At 49.4% G+C, this 19,813-nt stretch overlaps 1 protein-coding gene across 1 annotated transcript; it reads right to left on the reverse strand.

Moving 5' to 3' along the window:
- Positions 1 to 18,362: 18,362 nt before the first annotated feature.
- LOC135372452 (uncharacterized) lies at positions 18,363 to 19,613 on the reverse strand. The gene is made up of 3 exons (XM_064606059.1): positions 19,248 to 19,613; positions 18,777 to 18,813; positions 18,363 to 18,493 (listed from the first exon to the last, which is right to left on the reverse strand). The coding sequence occupies exons 1-3, from the start codon at positions 19,572 to 19,574 to the stop codon at positions 18,363 to 18,365; spliced, it is 495 nt and encodes a 164-aa protein (XP_064462129.1). The 5' UTR covers positions 19,575 to 19,613.
- Between the last annotated feature and the right edge of the window lie 200 nt (positions 19,614 to 19,813).

The raw sequence follows: 19,813 nt of genomic DNA on the forward strand, positions 1-19,813 counted from the left end.
CTGACTAGCATGCTTGGGAGTTGAAGACTTACCAGAGGGAATTGGGTGAAGCAGACGGTGATATTGTTCAATAAATTCCACTTCAGCCTCCCGGAATATTGGAAGATCTTGCTTCTCTGCGAGGCCTGGGAGGTGCTGCTTGCACTTGACGATACGAGTAAGGCCGTCGTGGAAAGAGTTCCAACGTGTAGGGCATATGGAGTAGGAAGGGAAAAGCCAGTGACTTCTTGCAGGCGTGCCAAGACTTCGTGCACTTCCCCGCAGGGGCGGCTGCTTTTGCAGTTGTTTGGTGTGTTGCGACACCACGTACCCGAGCACATGTGGTTTGGAGCCACCCACGTAACGGCTGTGCGTGGCTTAGCCGTAACCGGGGAAAAGGAGGTCCTGGTGGCTGAACCAATGCTGAGCGTTTGAACCATTATGGCCCCTCAGCGGAGGCAACACTCAACTTTGGCTCCCGCTTCTCGCAGTCGGTACCCCCGGATTGACCGACCGGAGGAAATCAGCCAGCTGCCTTTTCCCAACTTCCATTGCTTGGTGAAGAGGCTCTCGCCCCTTTTACACACGTCTTTGACTTCCTGAGAGACATTGGCGTTATTAGCCTTTTGTAGTCGCAGAGTAATGTTTTACACATATACACTCATACTTTATTAGTCATCGTGTTTACTGTTAAATAACCATAACATCACCCTTTTGCGTCAAAAACCTCCAATTATCATCATCATCACCATAGCATCACCACTGTTTCAATCATACCAGTAGTATGTAGGGGTTGGGAGAGAAAACCCATGAGAGCTCGCAACCTGGACCCCTGGGCCCTGCCCTGAGTCCTGCGTGTATTTTTCCCCGCGCGGCACGTGGGCGGAGGGTTGTCCGCGCTTACCGACGGGGGAGGGCTGGATGCGCGCTTACCCGCACATTTTTCAGCCTGGGCCGACTTGAATCGCAAATTTTTTCCCGCTACAACAGGTGTGCAGTAGGCGGTTTACATGCAAAGGATAGCCATACACAAAAGTACAAGTGAAAATATATTTATTGAAGTCATTAGTGTCGGGAATTATGTTATGACTCTGTGTGAAGGAGAAAAACCTAGCCAAAAATCTGATGCAGAAGACACACAATACACGTAACAAAAGTTACACTTATAACAGGCCCCGCAGGGGGCACCAGCTTCGGCTGGTGTTTGGTGAGTGGCGCCACCACGGACCCCAGTCCTAAGGTGTTATCCGTACCGTGCCGAGGGGATGAAAGGCAAAGGGTAGAAGCCTTGAATGGTGGCGGTCGGGGTCTTGGTCAAACCCCGGCCGATGGGTTTCCCTTAAAACTCCGGGACCTTCCCACATGTATGATGTGAAGTGTAAGTGACCAATGGGAACATTCATTTTCTTAAACCACGCACGCTAAAACATTCTTCTCCTCCCTCGATCGCGGGCGGCAAGCGCCCGCGGACCGAAGTCTTCAAACAAGTGTTTGATACCTTTCAAACGAGGTAAATACTGTCACGAAGCGAAATGGGTCGGCGAGTCGTCGAATAAACAGCGAACGGTTTATTAGACTACTTGGTAGCAAAACACAAGAGTGATAACTCTCTGAACACAACTGAGCCCAAAGAATGAATGCTCCAGCTTGGAGCATACAAGCATTTAAGCGTCGCGCCGAAAAGTCTAGAAACACCACATGCGTTTGCCAGAGAGCAGGCGATGTGTCTGGAAGCTTCTTGCTTCTTCTTCAGCATGCGCCGGGATGCGATGTACCGTTTTGTGGCTGCCCTGGACGTTTCGCGATGATGATTCGTGGCATTGCCCCCTCCGTAGACGGGGCATCGTCTCGATGCCGTTTCTTCTCCTTTTTTTTTTCATGTTGTTTCCTTCCAGCCAGTCTTCAGCGCTACCTGCTGTAGTACGGCTTGAGTCGAACGACGTGAACTATTTCAGTCCTCGGGAGTCGTCGAGAGGGAACGCTGCCCTCAGGTACCACTTCGTAATCCAGGTCTCCAATGCGTCGAAGTACTTTGTAGGTACCGAAGTACCGCTTCAGTAGCTTCTCGCTCAGGCCTCGTCGTTGGATCGGCGTCCAAACTCATACCAAGTCGCCTGGACTGAAGCGTACATCTCGTCGGCGCAAATTGTATCTTCTTTCATCGACGCGTTGTTGTTGCCCAATCCGTAGTCTGGCCAGCTGGCGGGCTTCTGCTCGCTGTGTGTAGTCCAGAGCGTCGTTTTCCACATCACAGGGTTCGTGGGGCAGCATCGCGTCCAGCATCGTCGATGCGTCATGGCCGTGTGCAAGGCGGAACGGTGTGAATCCCGTTTTTTCCTGGACAGCCGTGTTATAGGCGAACGTGACGTAAGGCAGTATTTCGTCCCATGTCTTCTGCTCGACGTCGACGTACATCGAAATCATGTCGGCAAGGGTTTTGTTTAGGCGTTCGGTGAGCCCGTTCGTCTGCGGATGGTATGCCGTTGTCCTCCGGTGAGCGGTGTGGCTGAGTCGAAGGATTTCTTGTGTTAGCCTGCTTGTAAATGCCGTTCCCCAATCGGTGATTAAGGCGGTCGGAGCTCCGTGCCGTAGTACGATGTTCTCGATGAAGAACTTCGCCACTTCTGTTGCTGTGCCCTGTGGAAGTGCCTTAGTCTCAGCATAGCATGTCAGGTAGTCGGTGGCGACGATTATCCAACGACTTCCGGAAGACGAACGTGGGAAGGGCCCGAGTAGATCCATCCCAATCTGCTCGAACGGCGCCGACGGCGGTGCGTTTGGCTGAAGGTACACAGAAGGTCGTACCGACGGCGTTTTTCGTCGTTGGCATTCCCTGCACGTCCTTACGTAGTGGTGTACGGCCTTGGCCAGTTTTGGCCAGTAGTACTTTTCCCTTATACGGGCCAGTGTCCGGCTGTATCCCAAATGACCTGATGACGGTTCGTCGTGGCAGGATTCAAGAATCTCGATGCGCATGTCCCCAGGCACAACGAGAAGCCACGTAGCGCCTTCTGGTGCGTGGTTTTCTTTGTAGAGGACATCATTACGTAGGGAAAAACTTGGGAGTGATCTTCTGAAGATGGGAGGAACATTGTCGGCGCGACCCTGCAGATAGTCGACGACTGTCTTCAATTCAGGGTCGTTATACTGCTTGGTAGACATGGTAGTCGCGCTCATTAGACCGAGGAAGGCCTCGTCGTCCTCGAGGCGGAGTGGTGGTCGTCCTGGAGTGGTGCTCGGGACAGGCAGTCGGCGTCGTTGTGTTTTCTTCCTGACTTGTAAGTGACGGTTACGTCATACTCCTGTAATCGGAGGCTCCATCTCGCTAGGCGTCCTGAGGGGTCCCTTAAACCAGCTAGCCAGCACAGAGAATGGTGGTCTGTTACCACCTTGAACGGCCGTCCGTAAAGGTAGGGGCGCAACTTTGTGATGGCTCATATGAGTGCAAGGCACTCTTTTTCGGTCGTCGAATAGTTCTTCTCTGCCTTGGTTAGCGTTCTGCTTGCGTAAGCGATGACACGTTCGACTCCGTCGTGAAGTTGAACGAGCACGGCTCCTAGACCATCGTTGCTTGCGTCGGTGTGTATTTCTGTTTCGGCGTTTGGATCGAAGTGGGCAAGCACGAGTGCGGTCTGTAGACGCGTCTTCAATTCATCAAACGCCTGTTGCTGGACTTCACTCCAGATAAACGTGGATCCGTCCTTCGTGAGGGCATTCCGTGGTGACGCAATTCTTGAAAAGTGCGGAATGAACCGTCGGTAGTAGGCGCAAAGGCTAAGAAAGCTTCGAACGTCTTTCACATTAGAAGGAACACGGTAATTTGCGATGGCCGCCGTCTTCTCGGGGTCGGGGCGTACGCCGTCGCTGCTCATGAGATGGCCGAGAAATCTGAGTTCCTCGTAGCCGAATCGACACTTCTGAGGCTTCAACGTCAGCCCTGCAGTTCTGATAGCCTCGAGGACTTGCTTTAGCCGTTCAACATGTTCTTCGAGTGTTCTTGCGAAGACGACAACATCGTCGAGGTACACCAGGCAGGTTTGCCACTTCAACCTGGCGAGAACTGTATCCATAACACGCTGGAACGTCGCTGGTGCTGTGCAAAGGCCGAAAGGCATAACCTTGAATTCGTAAAGTCCATCCGGAGTGACGAAGGCAGTCTTCTCACGGTCCCGTTCGTCGACTTCAATTTGCCAGTACAGCGTCTTGAGGTCCATGGAAGAGAAAAATTTTGCGTTTTGAAGGCGATCGAGCGTGTCGTCGATGCGCGGTAACGGGTAGACGTCCTTCTTCGTTATCTCATTGAGTTTCCGGTAGTCGACGCAGAACCAACCTGAATGTTCCGTCCTTCTTCTTCACTAGTACCACCGGCGATGCCCACGGACTGGTCGACGGCTGAATAATGTCATCTCTTAGCATCTCTTCTACTTGCGTTCGGATCGTTTCTCGCTCTTTGCAGGAGACCCGGTACGGCATGCGGTGAATTGGACGGGCCTTTTCGTCGACGATGATGCAGTGCTTCGCAATGGGCGTTTGTCTTACTTTCGACGATGCAGCGAAGCAGTCACTGAAATCGTTGAGCATCTGGAGAAGGGTTTGCTTTTGAGTTGTATTGAGTTGAGGGTTTACGTCGAAATGTTCGTCCTCGTGTTCCGTGGCGACCGCGATGCGAGCAGTGTCCATCAGGCAAACATCCGTGGTGGAGTATTGGTCTACGATGACGGCTATCTTCGTGCCGTTCGCCAGGTGTTGTGGCTCCGGGCGAAAATTTGTGACCAGGAGTTCGAATATTCCGTTTCTTACGGGCACAATTCCTCTTGCTATCCCAATTCCTCGTTCGAGGAGAAGTTGCGTGTTACCCTCAGCCAACAAAGAGCCAGTCGGTGCTCTGTCGCACGTAGCGGTCACAAGGACTGACGACAAGGGAGGCAGGTTGACGTGCTGAGTCGTCACGGCGGTTACGTCCGTGTTTGCGCGTTTCTCCGGGGTTATTCGTGCCCACCACTTGTCTTCTGCTGTTTCCGGCGTTTTAAAAGAGATAACTCCATTTGTGAAGTCGATGATTGGTTCGTTTTCGACTAGAAAGTCCATTCCGAGTATTACATCCCATGGGTAGTTCGGCAAGACGGCAAAGCTGACGACGTACTGGATGTCACGCACTTGTATGACTGCCGTGCATCGGCCAGTCGGTGTTACGACGTATCCACCAGCAGTGCCGATGTTAGGCTCATCCCACTTCGTTTGCACCTTGCGAAGCTTCTTAGCCAACCTACCACTTATAGCAGAGCTCCGGTATCGATTAACGCAATCAGCTCATGGCCGTCGATGAGTATTTTCAGGTTGTTGGTAAATTTTCGAGCGTCGTGTTGGTGCTGCGTTGCTGTTCGTCGAGTTGGAGGAATTGTAACTTGTCGTCGGTCCGCAGCTTCACCTCCCGGAGCTGCAGTCTTCAGTTTTCCCGGTTAGGGCTGCGCCACACAGGTGGTCTTGCTGGTGACGTAGAACGTGCTCTTCCTGGCGACCTGCTGCGGTGGGGGACGCTCGGGGACAGGTCGCGTCGCGAGCCAGCAGAAGCATTCTGCTGCCATAGATAGTCTTCAACTGCGGCGGGGCGACTACCGCGCTGGGGGCGGGGGGCGTCGGGTGAAAAACCGGGAAGGCCAAGTCGTCGGTAGGGACATCGGCGATAGACGTGGTTGGCCTCTCCGCAGTGGTAGCAGAGCGGTCTGAAGTCGGGAGTCCGCCAAACGTCCGTTTTGCGAAACGGCTGAGAGTGTGGCGGGACGCTCGGAGTAGGTTGGACAGGCCGAGGAGGCGTCCAACGGTTTCCGTAGTACGACGGACGACTAGGTGGCACCTGTCTCACAGCGGCGGCGTAGGTTGGTCTCGGTACTTCGGCGTCAGGGTTGGCGGTTGACGATGTCTAGATTGCCTGCTGAACCTCGTCCTTGATGATCGCACCGATCGAAGATAAAGGGTCTTGAGCCTTCTCAGGACAGAGGAGAGCTCGTACTTCTTCGCGTACCACCTCTCGAATCAGCTGTCTGAGCGATCCGACGTCGAGGCCAGCGGTCGTGGAGAAAGCCTCGTAGCCCTGGTTTCGTTCGTTGACGGTAGCGCGAGAGAGCAGGGTCCTCTCAATGCGGACGGCTTCGTCCAGAAAAGCGTCGGTCGTGGCGGGTGGATCCCGGGACAGGGCGCGAAAAATTTCTTCTGTTACGCCCCTCATGAGTCGCTGAACCTTCTTCTCCTCGAATGCTTTGGGGTCAGCTCGCCGGAAGAGCCGCAACACATCTTCGACGAAGCCTGTAACGCTTTCGTTTGGCAGCTGGATCCGTCTCTGGAGCAGATGTTCAGCGCGTTCAGCTCGTTGTTGAAAAGCGAACGCCTCGCGGAGTTTACTTTTGAAGACGTTTCAGGACGTAAGCGAAGTCTCCCGGTTCTCGAACCATGTCTTCGCGGTGCCTTCCAGGAAGAAATAGACGGTGACGAGCTTATGGTCGTCACTCCAGTTGTTGAACTTGGCGATCCGCTCATAGTGGTCGACCCAATCGTCCACGTCGTCGTAATACTCCCCGCTGAATGTCTTCGGCGACCGTGCAGGGGCTATGGGCGTGGCAACAGGTTGCGCCACTTGGGTACTGGTCTCCGCAGTCATCTTCTTCTTGCGTCTAGGGGGTTCTAATGGACCGAATTCTGCAGGCAGACCAAGCTGTCTTCTGCTTTGTCGCAGTTGGTCTTCCAGGCCGTTGGACAAGGAATGCCCCGCACCTCCACCAGAAATGTCACGAAGCGAAATGGGTCGGCGAGTCGTCGAATAAACAGCGAACGGTTTATTAGACTACTTGGTAGCAAAACACAAGAGTGATAGCTCTCTGAACACAACTGAGTCCAAAGAATGAATGCTCCAGCTTGGAGCGCACAAGGATTTAAGCGTCGCGCCGAAAAGTCTAGAAACAGCACATGCGTTTGCGAGAGAGCAGGCGATGTGTCTGGAAGCTTCTTGCTTCTTCTTCAGCATGCGCCGGGATGCGATGTACCGTTTCGTGGCTGCCCGAGACGTTTCGCGATGATGATTCGTGGCAATACGTTGTCGTGAGTAGTATGAGCACCGAGACTGAAAAAAGCACTCCACTCGGGAAAATGTCGCCATTCTTCATTGAGAAGGTGGTGGTGTCTCTATCAAAGAATTTGACGGAAATTAGGCGCCTTAGATCAGGTGACTTTACTACTGAAATGCACCTCTGAAGCTGATTGTGAGCTCATACTGAACGCACAACATATGCTCGAAATCAAAATAACATCAAGCTAGCACAGGACTCTTAATACGTGCCGTGGTGTCGTGTCGTTAGCTGAACTCATTGATGTTGTTCATTGATGTTCCTTCGGAAGAGATTCTTGAAAACCTAAAAAGCCAAAAGGTGACTAATGTAAGGAAAATAAAAATCAGAAAGAACAATGAGTACATAACGACACAGAACACAATTCTCACATTCGACTGCCCGATTCTACCAGAAAGACTGAAGGTAGGATATCTGACTGCAGAAGTGCGGCCATATATTCCTAGATGTTTTAAATGTAACCGCTTTGGCCATCCTTCTGATGCGTGCAGAGGCTCCGCATGCTGTGCTCGCTGCAGCAAACAGGACCACAACTCCAAAGAGTGCAGAGGGCCTGATCACTGCGTTAACTGCTCAGGTGACCACCCTTCGTACTCTAGGTCTTACCAAAAGTGGAAGTTTGAGAAAGAGGTTATGCAAATCAAAGTTACACAGAAGCTAAGTTATCCAGAAGCTAGGAAGAAGGCATCTCCCTTCCTGTTCCAGAAATCCTTTTCATCTGTCGTTAAGAGGGGATACCAGCTCCAAAGGCCCCATGTATTTTCCGTGGAGCACGTTTCGTCCTTAATCTCGGTTAATATTCGACGGATTTTCACCCGGTTTGTTTTGTACGATAGCTTGTCCAATGCTGCATTTGAGCTTCATTACCGATTTTGAGTCTCGCTCTTGACATTTTTCTAGGCGTTGCGAAAGCACGGGAAAAATTGAATGCAACTTTGAAGCGCTCTTGTTAAAAACTAAGAAGAAAAATGAAAAATCCGTATTGGAACTCGGATGCAGGATTCTTTCCAGAGTATTTTGATACCATACTCATTGAAATCCGCTCACCCGTTATCGAGATTAAGGGCAAAATGCAGAGGTACCTAGAGCCGTGGGAGATGGTTCTGTCTTCCCCCTGCATGGTAGCGCCATGCTGTGGATTAGAAGGGAGAAGTACCACTCCGCGTAAGGAAGCCCCCGTATTCTAAATCCCTATCCTTCCTTCTCGTGGTGTGAGTCAGAAGGGATCAGAAGCCCATTGTAGGAGAGGATAGAGAGGTAGCAAGCGAGCTGGTGGTATAAATCCATAACTTAAAAACCCGAGACTAGGGGACAAAAAAACGACAAACACAGACAAGGTCTCAAACACAGCTAAAAGTTTACTTAACAGCACAAACATATAAGGGTTTAAGTGGGTGAGAATGAAGGGTGAGGAGAACGTAAGAACGTCCCCAAAACCAACGGGAAGGTCAGGGAAGGCTTGCTGACACAGTTCCCAGCAGAGATAATGGACAGCGTTTCCTTCATAAGCCTTTTGTTGAGGTCACTTTGCGGCATGAAACCTTTGTAGTGTCCAGTGAAGGTGACCTCAACAAAAGGCTTATGAAGGAAATGCTGTCCATTATCTCTGCTGGGAACTGTGTCACCTTCCCTGACCTTCCCGTTGGTTTTGGGGACGTTCTTACGTTCTCCTCACCCTTCATTCTCACCCACTTGAACTATTATACCCAGCGTCGGGAACTCGGCGCCCCCATCGCCCGGCAGCAGCCGCAGTAGCCCCCTCCTGCACTCACGGTTGGGTCGCCGCAGGAGGGAGACCCCCACATATAGCTGTGAGTGGCTTTCCCGTGTCTGGGGAAAGGGGGATCCTGGCGGTTGAGTGGACCCGGAGATTGTTTAGGACCCTTCGGGGCCCCTCCGGGAAAGCAACACCGCTTTGGCCCCTGCTTCTCATAGACGGGTGGTCCTGGAAGGCCCGGCCAGGTCTATTCAGCTAGTCGCCATCTCCCTTTTCATCACTTTCTCTTCCTTGGTCTCCTTCTTTCTCTCCTTTTCCTCTTTTCACCTTCTTTGGCGGCAAGGGTCAACCTTGGGCAGTCTTTCACTCTCCAGAAGCTGCGCTTGGGTATAGTGTAGGCGTACCTGCTACAGCGTCAAACGCGGTCCCCTGGTTGGGCTCCGTGGTGGGCGGCAGGACCCTTGCATCGAATTGTATTGTCACCTTTATGGCTTCCTCTTCTTTAAAACCCCGAGATCGGAATCGGAAACGGTTCCGCACCGAGTACCAGCAATTTGATTTAAATACCTCAACACCCGAACCATGGTTTGCAAAGTTTCTCGTTGTCTACTCGAATGATGACACAAGACCACTGTCAAAGGTATCTCCTTTTGTAATAGCGAAAGCACTTGAACAGCTGATAGGTAAAGAATACAATGTCAAGAAACTGGGCTCTGGAGATATCCAGGTCCATGTTGAAAAGCGAGAGTGAAGCAGTGCGCTTCTTCCACTGACAAGCATCAATGGGATATCTGTCACAGTAAGTTCACACCGGAGTCTCAACATTGTTAAAGGAGTAATTTCTGAGAGCGACCTTCTTGACTGTTCGGAATCGGAACTTCAAGAAGGCCTACAACAGCACGGTGTGGTAGCTGTAAAGCGAATAGTCATGCGTAGGGATGGGAAAGAAATCCCAACAAAGCACATAATCCTTTCTTTCAAGCTCCACAAGCTGCCAGACACAATCAAAGCCGGTTACCTCAGTTGCAATGTGAGGGCTTACATCCCAAATCTGAGTCGCTGTTACAAGTGCCAGCGGTTTGGCCACGGTTCTCAGGTATGCCGTGGGCAGCCCGTCTGTGCCAAGTGCTCCGGCAAAGACCATTTGTCAGAGTCGTGCAGCAATGACTTTCAGTGTGCCAACTGCAAGGGTAACCACCCTGTTTACTCCAGATCATGTCCTTGTTGGAAAGAGGAGAAACAGATCCTCAAGCTGAAAACGGAGCAAAATATCACATACAGTGCAGTACAAAGGCACAATTGGCGTTCCAGAAGAAAGGAACCTTCTCTGATGTGGTGCGCAGAGGAGTGGCACCACTCAGTGTATCGGTGGAGACCCAGACCTCTGGGGCTCCCCTCTACACTCCCCAACACAAAGAGAGTGACACTGAGGGTTCTCCTCCAGTGGCCTCTCAGACGAACAGCCAGGGAGATGCAATGTTAACCTCACAGGAGGTTGTTGCATCCCCTTCCGTTTGGGACGGGATTGCCATGGGCTTCTCTCAAAACACGAGTCGGAGCATGGATCTCGATGACGACGACTGCTGCTCTCAGAAGTCGTCTTCGAGTCTACCAGGTCTTTCCATGGGCAAGGAACAGAGAGGGAAAAAGCTGGCCGAGGACGAGGAGGAAAAGCCAATGAACAACAACAAAGGGTTCCTCCACTGAGAATACAAGCTCCTTAATGCCTCCGCATTCATGGACAGTTGTTCCACAAGGTCTTTACGCCTTAGAGTAGTCGTTCATTCCATATTCTTTTTCCTCTTCTGTGCATTTCTTATGGGTTCCCAGAGCATTATTCAGTGGAACTTCCGGGGTCTGCTGAAAAATCTTGATGACGTCCATGATTTGGCAGACAAACATCATGCTGTCTGTTTCTGTCTCCAAGAAACAAATTTGATTCCAGACACCCCTTTCCACCTCCGACGGTGGAACGTTTATCGTAAGGACCGAACAGATACGGCACGTGCTTCCGGAGGTGTGGCCATTCTCACAGCCAGAACACTTCCCACGAGAGACGTTCCACTTTCCACAAATCTTGAGGCCATTGCTGTACAGATCTGCACTGACCGTGTAGTGACGGTATGCTCTTTATACCTACCGCCATCAGTCAGGGTCGAGCAGAGACAGCATGAGGATCTTATTAATCAGCTCCCATCGCCTTTTCTACTACTGGGAGATTTCAATGCGCATCATGCTCTGGGGTTGTTCCAAAGCTGACACCCGAGGCAAAATGTTTGAGAAATTATTAGCATCCTTGCCAATCTGCCTGCTCAATGCAGGAGACGCTACTCATGTTAATGCTGCTTCGCAGTCCTTTTCAGCCATAGCTATTTCGCTGTGCAGTCCATCTGTATTCAGGACATTTCATGGACAGTGGACGAAAACCCCTATGGTAGCGATCACTTCCCTGTCGTTTTAGAGATCAATCGACCATCAGTTGCTATTAGAACCCGCCCACCTCGTTGGAAGATACAGTTAGCAGACTGGAACCTATTTAAACAAGAAGCCACACTTTCTATAGAGTCCCTCCTTGGGCTGAACATTAATGACGCAAATAACTATGTAACAGACACTCTTGTAAAAGCAGCTACCAAGTCCATTCCACAGTCATCAGGTCAACTGCCCAGGCGTTGCAAGCCTTGGTGGTCAGAGGACTGTGGAAACACACGAAAAGAGCAGAACCGTGCTTGGGGCAAGTTCCGGCGGTATCCAACCCCAGCAAATCTACTGGCGTTTAAGAGAGCTCGAGAAAAAGCTAGGTGGACAAGCCGACAAGCAAAGAGTGAATCGTGGAAGGGTTTTGTCTCCTCCTTGAATAGCAATACCCTAAATAAGGTTGTGTGGGATTGATTAAAGAAAATAAAGGGCAGTTACACAAGCTTCTCTATTCCTCTCTTGGAGAGGAATGGTACGGTGTGCCAAACTTTAGAAGAACAGGCAGATGTGTTGGGAGAACACTTCCAGAGCGTTTCTTCCTCCTCTCACTACACCAGGGATTTCTTAAAAGTCAAAGTTGATGCTGAGAAATTCAAAATTGCATATGGCACCAATGACAGACATGCTTTTAATAAACCATTTTGTTTGATGGAGCTGCTGCGTGCTCTGTTGTCAGTAGTAATCATTCAACCCAAGTTTTACACAGAAAATCCACGGAAAGTATTGCACTTTTACTTTAAATTATTTTAAAATTACTTTAAAAATTATTTTTAAAATTTAAATTTTTAAAATTTTTAAATTGTGCAAAACCTGACTCAGTGCAATACTTGTCGTGGATTTTGAATGTAAAACTCAGGTTGTAGGAAATAAAAAACTAGATAGAAAGGAAGCAGAGAGTGGGAAATAATTTATTTGAAAATCAACGGCGCCATCTCCGCCGGTGCGGGCGACTGGAGCACGACGGTTGCAGAGGCTGGTGGCAAGCTAGTTCCAAGGCATCACACCAGATGGCGCCAGCATCGTAGCTCTATACGAGAAAGACAGAGAACAAGAAAGTACCAGCGACACGTAAAAATTGCAACACTACTCAACAAGTCTAAGCATGCCAGAGCGCGGGGAAAAGGCCTAACCGCTACTGCTAAACAGCACGGAGAAAACACTACACATCGGGGGGAAAGGCTTAAGGCAATCGACTAGGCCTAACCACAGCGTCACAACACTACGCGGCTAACACAAGGCGGGAACCACTAGCCACACGGCGGTAAACGTGCATCAACAGGCTTGGACACCGCTAAACGAGTCTAAACATTCGCGTGCGGCGAGAAAAGGCTTAACACGAGCACGGTAAAACAACGCGCAAACATCGGTAAATCACTCACCTTGTTCCCCGCTGCGACGGAGCGTCCGCTCTCGTCGACAGCCAGGGATCAAGTGACGACGGAGCGAACGACCGCACGTCTTCTCCCCACGAGAGCCAGAGCTGGACTGACGTAAGCGCCACTCTACGGGTGCTACGCATGCGCTCGCGCTCCTACCGCCACCTGCGGCGAGCACCTGCGAGAGGCTAAGAGAGAAGAGCATTCCTGCGCCCTCTTCTTGGGTTGCTCATTGGTCGTGACGTCATTCCATTGTCCCAAGGCTACCCTGCTTTTTTTTCACACAGTCGACACAACTGGACAAGGTCAATCTGCAATGAAGCCAGGGCATGACGTCATCATGCACCTGCGTGGCTCAAGGACGCGTACACTCTAGAAAGGGGACTTATTATTTATTGACTCACTATCCCAAGATTATTTCCTTTATTCTTCTATAACGATTGCATAGGAAACTATTGCAGAAGAGCACCATGCATGAAAGCTGATCGTTGGAATTCCAAAGTCTTACTAAATGAGACTTGCAAAACATCCTAACACGTAACTCCATCTATGGCTAATAAGAGGACTAGGCACTCAACAAATCAACACAGAGTACGGGTAACAAGGGGCGCAGAACGATGCGTCTACTCTATCCGACAGCCAGGCACGGAACTGAGTCATAATGCTTTTTCTCCTCTATAAAGTCATGCATCTGTCGCTCCTGCGGTTGATTTCTGAACTAATTTAATCGCGAAATTATTAAGAATAGCACCATTCCCATTCAGGGCAGCACTGTCGACATCGTCAAGACAAGAATGTTCCTTGTCAAAAAAGAAAAAATACAAAGCGTTAACAAAGGAAAGCATGCATATCGGGGCATGTCAGGACACGTCAGGACAAATCGCACGACTGTTGGGCAACAGAGGAAAACAAACACTTGAACAGAGTGAAAAGACACTCACTATCATCGGACACGTACACTACATTCCCTCATTGTAAATCCGCTCGTCACAAAATCCACCTGCATCGTCGAACACCATTCACCAGTGACGAACCACACATCCGCACCCGATCAGAGGCAGACAGATCCCCACCTAAGCTACGTTCTTCCACTGAGGATCAACGCAATTGCTAGGATCATAATTACCGTGTCTACACCCGCCAGTGTCCAAGAGAGAAGTGAATCCTTGCGCCCCCTGCAGGCCATTCTCATTGGTCGTGACGTCATCCTATTGTCTCAGGGCTACACTGTTTTTTTCCACTAATGCTCCTCTAGACAAGGTCAACCTGAAACAATAGTATCGCGGACGTATATGACGTCATCATGCAGATGCGTGGCTCAAGGACGCTTATGCTCTAGACAGGGGACCTGTTACTTATTGAATCACTATCCCAAGATTATTTCCTTTATTCTACTAGAGAACAACGAACCGCGCCCCACGCGAGCCGCACGCGGGCCCGTTCTCGCGGTTTGGACACGCGACGCCCGCGATCCGTTACGGTTTCCCCCAACAGGCGCACTGTTTTATCACTTAAACGGAAGCAGAGCTGACCATTGTTGTACCCTGGCCATAAATCTTTTTATTCCAGCGCCAGCAGAATGTATTCAGAAAAGGCTTCGGGTGTGTAAGGTCAGCCCAAGGCGTGTTGATGGGAGCGCACTGCTCTGTTGGGTCTCTATAGTATTCTTGCAAAATATATGGGTGCAAGAAAATAAAAGGAAAACGAACAAGACAATTCACTCCTGTATGACGATCGCTGTGTAGAAGCACGGCACCGTTTTCTTCATGGAGGTATAGCGAACGTGCATTCCTTTCTTTCTTTTTTGGTTCGCGTCGGTCGAGTGGCGATATCCTATTACATCCGGAACGAGGACCTATCGCTTTGCGATCGCATACAAGAGTGAGCCATCTTTTGACGATGGTAGGATAATTATTGACCTGAGGAATAATATGGATTTATGTGGTTGTGAGAATAGACTTTGTGTTTGTGAGTGTGAAAATGTGAGTGTGTGTCTGTGTGTGCGCGCGGGCGCGCGCGCTTTTCTGAACCAGGGATCCCAGGTGACAAGTAAGTTCTTTGTGTGTACCTTTTTATGTGACACGAGTGATACATTTATGTACTATTGCTTGGAATAGTGGTTTAAAAAATAAGGATAGCAGCGCTTGGATTACCGAGAGTGTTTTTAATGGAATTGCCTCGCGAACCTGGTGAAGTCTTTGTTTTGGGCAGGCTATTTTATGAGAGCCGGTCCTGTTGCGTTGCATTTGATACGCTTTCCTGAAGCAGTGTGCTTTGTTCTTGTAGTGTGGTTTACGCCTTTATCAATAGAAATGAATAGAAGTGTTTGTTTGTTTGTTTGTTAGTATGTGTCTGTCACGTCCGTAGCGCTGTTCAAGCTTTATTTTCTTTGCAAAAATTCAGACTTTATGGTATTAAGCTGTTCGTAGAAGTGACTTTCCCTGCTCGCTTAAGATAAATTGTGTATCCCTGTCCTGTGCTTTCTTTACGCAGGGACAATGCAAATGAGTATTTAGCATTATGCAATAATTATCTGATGCAGGAATGGGTGTCTTTGTCACAGTTTATTAGCGTGTGCGTGATTATTTTATTTATTTTTCTCTCTCTTATAGCTATGCGAGCAAAAGTGCGTGTAATTTTTCGCTGCTCTTTTCTTATTTTCTCTACTTTTATGTAGAAGAAAGCCTCCTGCGTAAAAGCTGAATAGTGTTCTATCAGTGGAAGTGGGGGTGTTTGATTTTGATGGGTGTTCGATATCTTGACAAAGTAAGGAGTGCTTAATTTCGCAGGTTTTTGAGCAGAAATGCTGGTATCTGAGCACGGAGTAGAAATTTCCATATTTCTGTGCTCCCTAAGAAAATTTGTACGTCGTTTTCCAAGCTGACCGCGTTTAGTTTACGCGAAATAGAAAAATGAAGTTGTGTATGCTCTATGATGATCCGCCGCAGGCTTAGGCCTTTTCCCCGATGAGCAGTGTTTTATATGCGATGTCGCATGTCTGGACTTGTTCAGTAGTGTTGCAATTTTTACCCTTCGCTAATATCTTGTTGCTGTCGTCTTGTGTTAGACGTTGAGCTTCGTAGCGATGTCCAGCATTTGGCGCATTATGACCATAGTTGTCGATGCGCCATAAAAATCCTAATCATCATCATCATCATCATCGTAGCGATGTGCGGTAACGCTACGATTATTCCTGAGCGCTCCGTGTGTTTAAAGGGACAGTCGCATTCTCCGAGGTCAATTTCGAAACTAATGCGAATTCTAATTCCTTGCCGACCACTGAAATGGGCCCGAAAATACCATTTCGATCCGTGGCGTACTTTTCGCGCAATCCGATGAAAAGGAAACCGGAATCCTTGCGCCCTCGCTCTCTAAAAGTGGGAGCAAACGTCACCCGGATAAGGCCAATCAGCGCGCGCCCTGGGTAAATGCGAGCCGCGCGCCTGTTTGGCGATCGCGAAGCGAAGGCGAAGGTAGCAAACATGGAGTCTGAAAACGAGAGAGATGTTTCTCTGTCTGGGGGAGATTCTGACGAACATGTAAGCGGTAACGGCGACGAGTTAATGCTGGATGATGACCCATACTCTACGGACCCAATGCCTCTGGAACCCGAGAACCATGCACGAGATGTGGCTGCGGCTAACTCGCGGGATGACATTTTCAGGTGACGTATCTCTTTACATGGTTGCCGTCGGATGTGCGAAACAGTTTAGAATGTTGAAACTGTTGTCGGCAGGTGTCTGTGTGGAGTCTGCGACCCACAGGAGCCCGACGAGCGCCTGTGTTGCCATTCTGTTGCCAGGGTGGTAGAAATGTGCAACAGTGCCGCCGTGCAGTGGATAACACAACACCCATTACTCAGGGACATCTGCCTCCGTAGGGAGCTTCTAGTGGTGTACGCGCCTCAATTCTGCCGCTACGATCAACATTTTAGGCGACCCAATCCCCAGGACCACAGGTAAGCCTGCTGCAGTGCTCCTCCGTTTGCTGTGATTACGACCGTAATGATTTTTTCGGTTTAAATGACCTCCCATCAAGATTCGGAAGGGTAAACTCGGGTGCTAGTCGGGTGTTGTTGGTTACGCAAATTGTCAAACCTAAAGTGGACACGGGTTGTATACAAAAGGGCGGCTATTCTCAGCAGCTTTTTGGCCTACACAAGTTCGTCCCCCATAAATCATAAGCGTGGCCGACAGCCGTGGAACGACCCAGAATCCTGGTCCAACAATTCCCTTAGGAAAAGTGAAGCATCATAGTCGCCTCAGCTAGTCTCGACATGCTCTCAATTATGCCAGTTAGCTATGGCCTGATTGGCAACACAAAACCCTGATTGACAGATACCCAGTGGGAATTCTGAAGGATAGTCTTACAAGTCTGAAAACAGAAGCACTTGAGGTGCCAATAAAGGGGGGGGGAGCATGTTACTGAAGAATGTAAGAGTAATATATTTTGGGAGAAATTGGATTTTGCCGGAATTGGAGGGAAGCTGGTTCGGGAGGGAGTTAGCTGTTGGAATCGCGTTCATCCTGAAAGAGGCGGACCATTTTTCTGTTGTACTATGTTGCACACCTGCCAACCTTCCACATTCAAAATGCGGGAGACCCCGGAACTAAGAAAGGAATGCACACAGGCTTTGAACTCCAAGGTTGGGATAGTGTCTGTTCTTCTGTTCTGGCCATTGTCTTCCCAACATTGTGGGAGATTTGGCAGGTATGCAAATGCCCACAAGATACAATGCTAAACAAAAAGAAATGTCATGTGGATTTGTCTTTTCCAGCTGCCTGAGGTTCACGACATACTCGTCATTCACGAGATGGGTCTGGGGATACCTTGGTCCAAGGAACAGACGACAGGTTCCTGGATGCGTTGTCCGTGCCATCAGGAGGGAGTTCCCATCTACATCCTATCAAGGCTATCCGCGTTAGGACCATCGAAGCAAGGGTGTCTTGACAAGAGAGACAAGCTGGTGCATACTGATGGCTGGAACTGGAGACATGTAGTAGCAAGACAAAAATTTTGCTGACATAGGCACACTTTGTGTAAATGAGCCCTTGGTCATCCCCCTTGCCTCCCATCAGAGGTTTTGGAGGATACTATAGGTGTGTGGTGTACGGATAGGTTTATCCGTACACCAGACACCAATAGTATCCTCCTAAACCTCTGATGGGAGGCAAGGGGGATGACCAAGGGCTCATTTACACCAAGTGTGCCTATGTCAGCAAAATTTTCGTCTTGCAGCAATTTTCGTCTTTTCTTCATTGCAGTGTGGGGGATGTTTTGTCTTGTCACTCTGTATCTCCAGTTGCAGTCAACAGACTGTCTACCCATCTGTACAGCAAAAACTACTACATGTGGCAGTATTAGCTCTGGCATCAAATCCAGACTGTACTGCACTAAGTTAGTGCCGAGGTGGGAATATTTTGAATTCTGTGCAGATTTTCAATGCGGTATAGTGACGGGAATAAAGAATGAACCTATAATTGTATCGATTTATTGTACAGTGGAGTATGACGGAGTGGGAATAACGAAATAGCATAGGTTTATTTGCCTCCCATTATGTATGGGAGGCAAATAAACCTAAGCTATTTTATTATGTTGTGCTGTGGTTAATGTGGTGTGAAGTCTGGGCGGTTACAGGTACACTGCCACAGGGATGTTAGGAGGGTTCATGTTGGCAGATCCATATCTGGTGTACTAATACGCTATGCAAATCTGTGTCCATTGTTTTCCTCTTCCTGGAATCAGGGGACGACAATCCCCTTGTGAGATGCGCCGTGAAGTGGGAAGTGGGTCCCCAGCACTTGCTTCAGCCATGACCTCCACATCTGAAATATGGCCTTGAGTGTTAACACTCGAAAGAATATCTTGAGGGCCTAGCAGGTACAATAACACACATAAAAATGACTGTGCAAATAAATATTCCCCTTTGCGGTCCCTATTTCACTGGCACAGTTATTTTCCTGTCGACATTACGTTATAAACGCTGGCAGCCGCATCACACAAGATTCCTTTCACAGAACTCTACAATTTTCAGGGCTCGTACATATCCATTATTTTGTGGGACGTGCAAAAAGAATTGCAATATTTTCGTGGCTTGACAAAACATACCAAATCCAGTTGATTCCGTTGACGTGCTTGCTGCCGCCTGAAATAGAGCCAGAAATTAGCAACAAGGCTGCAGTAGAATACTGATGCAAGTGTCTCGGACGTAGCCAAACACAGATTGCGATGCTTTCACATCCCCGAATGCTGCCATCAGGCTTACACTATGAACTGTAGAAACATCCACTAGCTGCAATAAGATTAGAATAATGCTGTCATGTGGGAGTGTTACGTTACTCCTGCATAATACTGGCGACAATTAGCACAGCAACAACACACCAATCTTTTTTCTCTAGAGTACGCGTACTATTGCGTCAGAATACTGCAATCATTGTAATAATTTGTGTACATTAGTAGCCGGTGTGACTGTGACGTTACAATCGGCGGCGAGGCCAGGTGTTCGCGATGATGTTTACTGTGACAACTGATATTTTTCATCGCAGCGTATAGCTGTGACCACGCAAAATTGTCACTTACCTCCGTTACTGGTTCCTGCCCTTGTTCCTGATCGAATGTGGTAGGGGTGGTAGGCACGGCGTCAATCTTCAGCCGCTTCTGTTTCTGCCGTAGCCCAAGCCGAACTTGCAATACATCTTCATCAAAATAGGCGTCGTCGGCGAAATGACAGGAACAGACGCGTGAAACATTCAATCCTTGGGCCACACCACAGTAGTGGCTGGCGATCGCTGCCTCCCACTTTCGTTTCGTTTCGCCATTGCGAGGTCGGTGAAATGTAAGCTCGGGATTCGCGTTATAAGTCTTTCTGCACCCGAGCACGTAGCACCGGTTTCCTGGCTGTGACATCGCACGTCAACGGCGTGAAATCCTAGGCCACACGCTGTGGTTCAAAGTACTTCAAAGCAAGCGCGACAAGACAACAAGAAAAAGGGGTACCCGCATGCTCAGACACACACAGAATCTGCGGCGGGAATGAGCGCCTCCTGATGGTTGGTTTATCCGGGTGACGTCATCCAGTGTCGGCGCCTTGCGGGGATTGCCGTGCGCGCCGGAAGCGCGAACATTTAAAAATCGTTTCTGAGTCA

This window comes from Ornithodoros turicata, unplaced genomic scaffold, assembly GCF_037126465.1.
Source record: "Ornithodoros turicata isolate Travis unplaced genomic scaffold, ASM3712646v1 Chromosome15, whole genome shotgun sequence".
Lineage (NCBI taxonomy): Eukaryota > Metazoa > Arthropoda > Arachnida > Ixodida > Argasidae > Ornithodoros > Ornithodoros turicata.

Coding starts and splice junctions, on each gene's coding strand:
- LOC135372452 (XM_064606059.1), bottom strand. CDS start 19,574: ATGTCACAGCCAGGAAACCGGTGCTACGTGCTCGGGTGCAGAAAGACT. Junction 18,814..19,247: donor GGCAGGAACCAGTAACGGAG/GTAAGTGACAAT, acceptor GCTCTATTTCAG/GCGGCAGCAAGCACGTCAAC. Junction 18,494..18,776: donor AACGGAATCAACTGGATTTG/GTATGTTTTGTC, acceptor GCCATATTTCAG/ATGTGGAGGTCATGGCTGAA.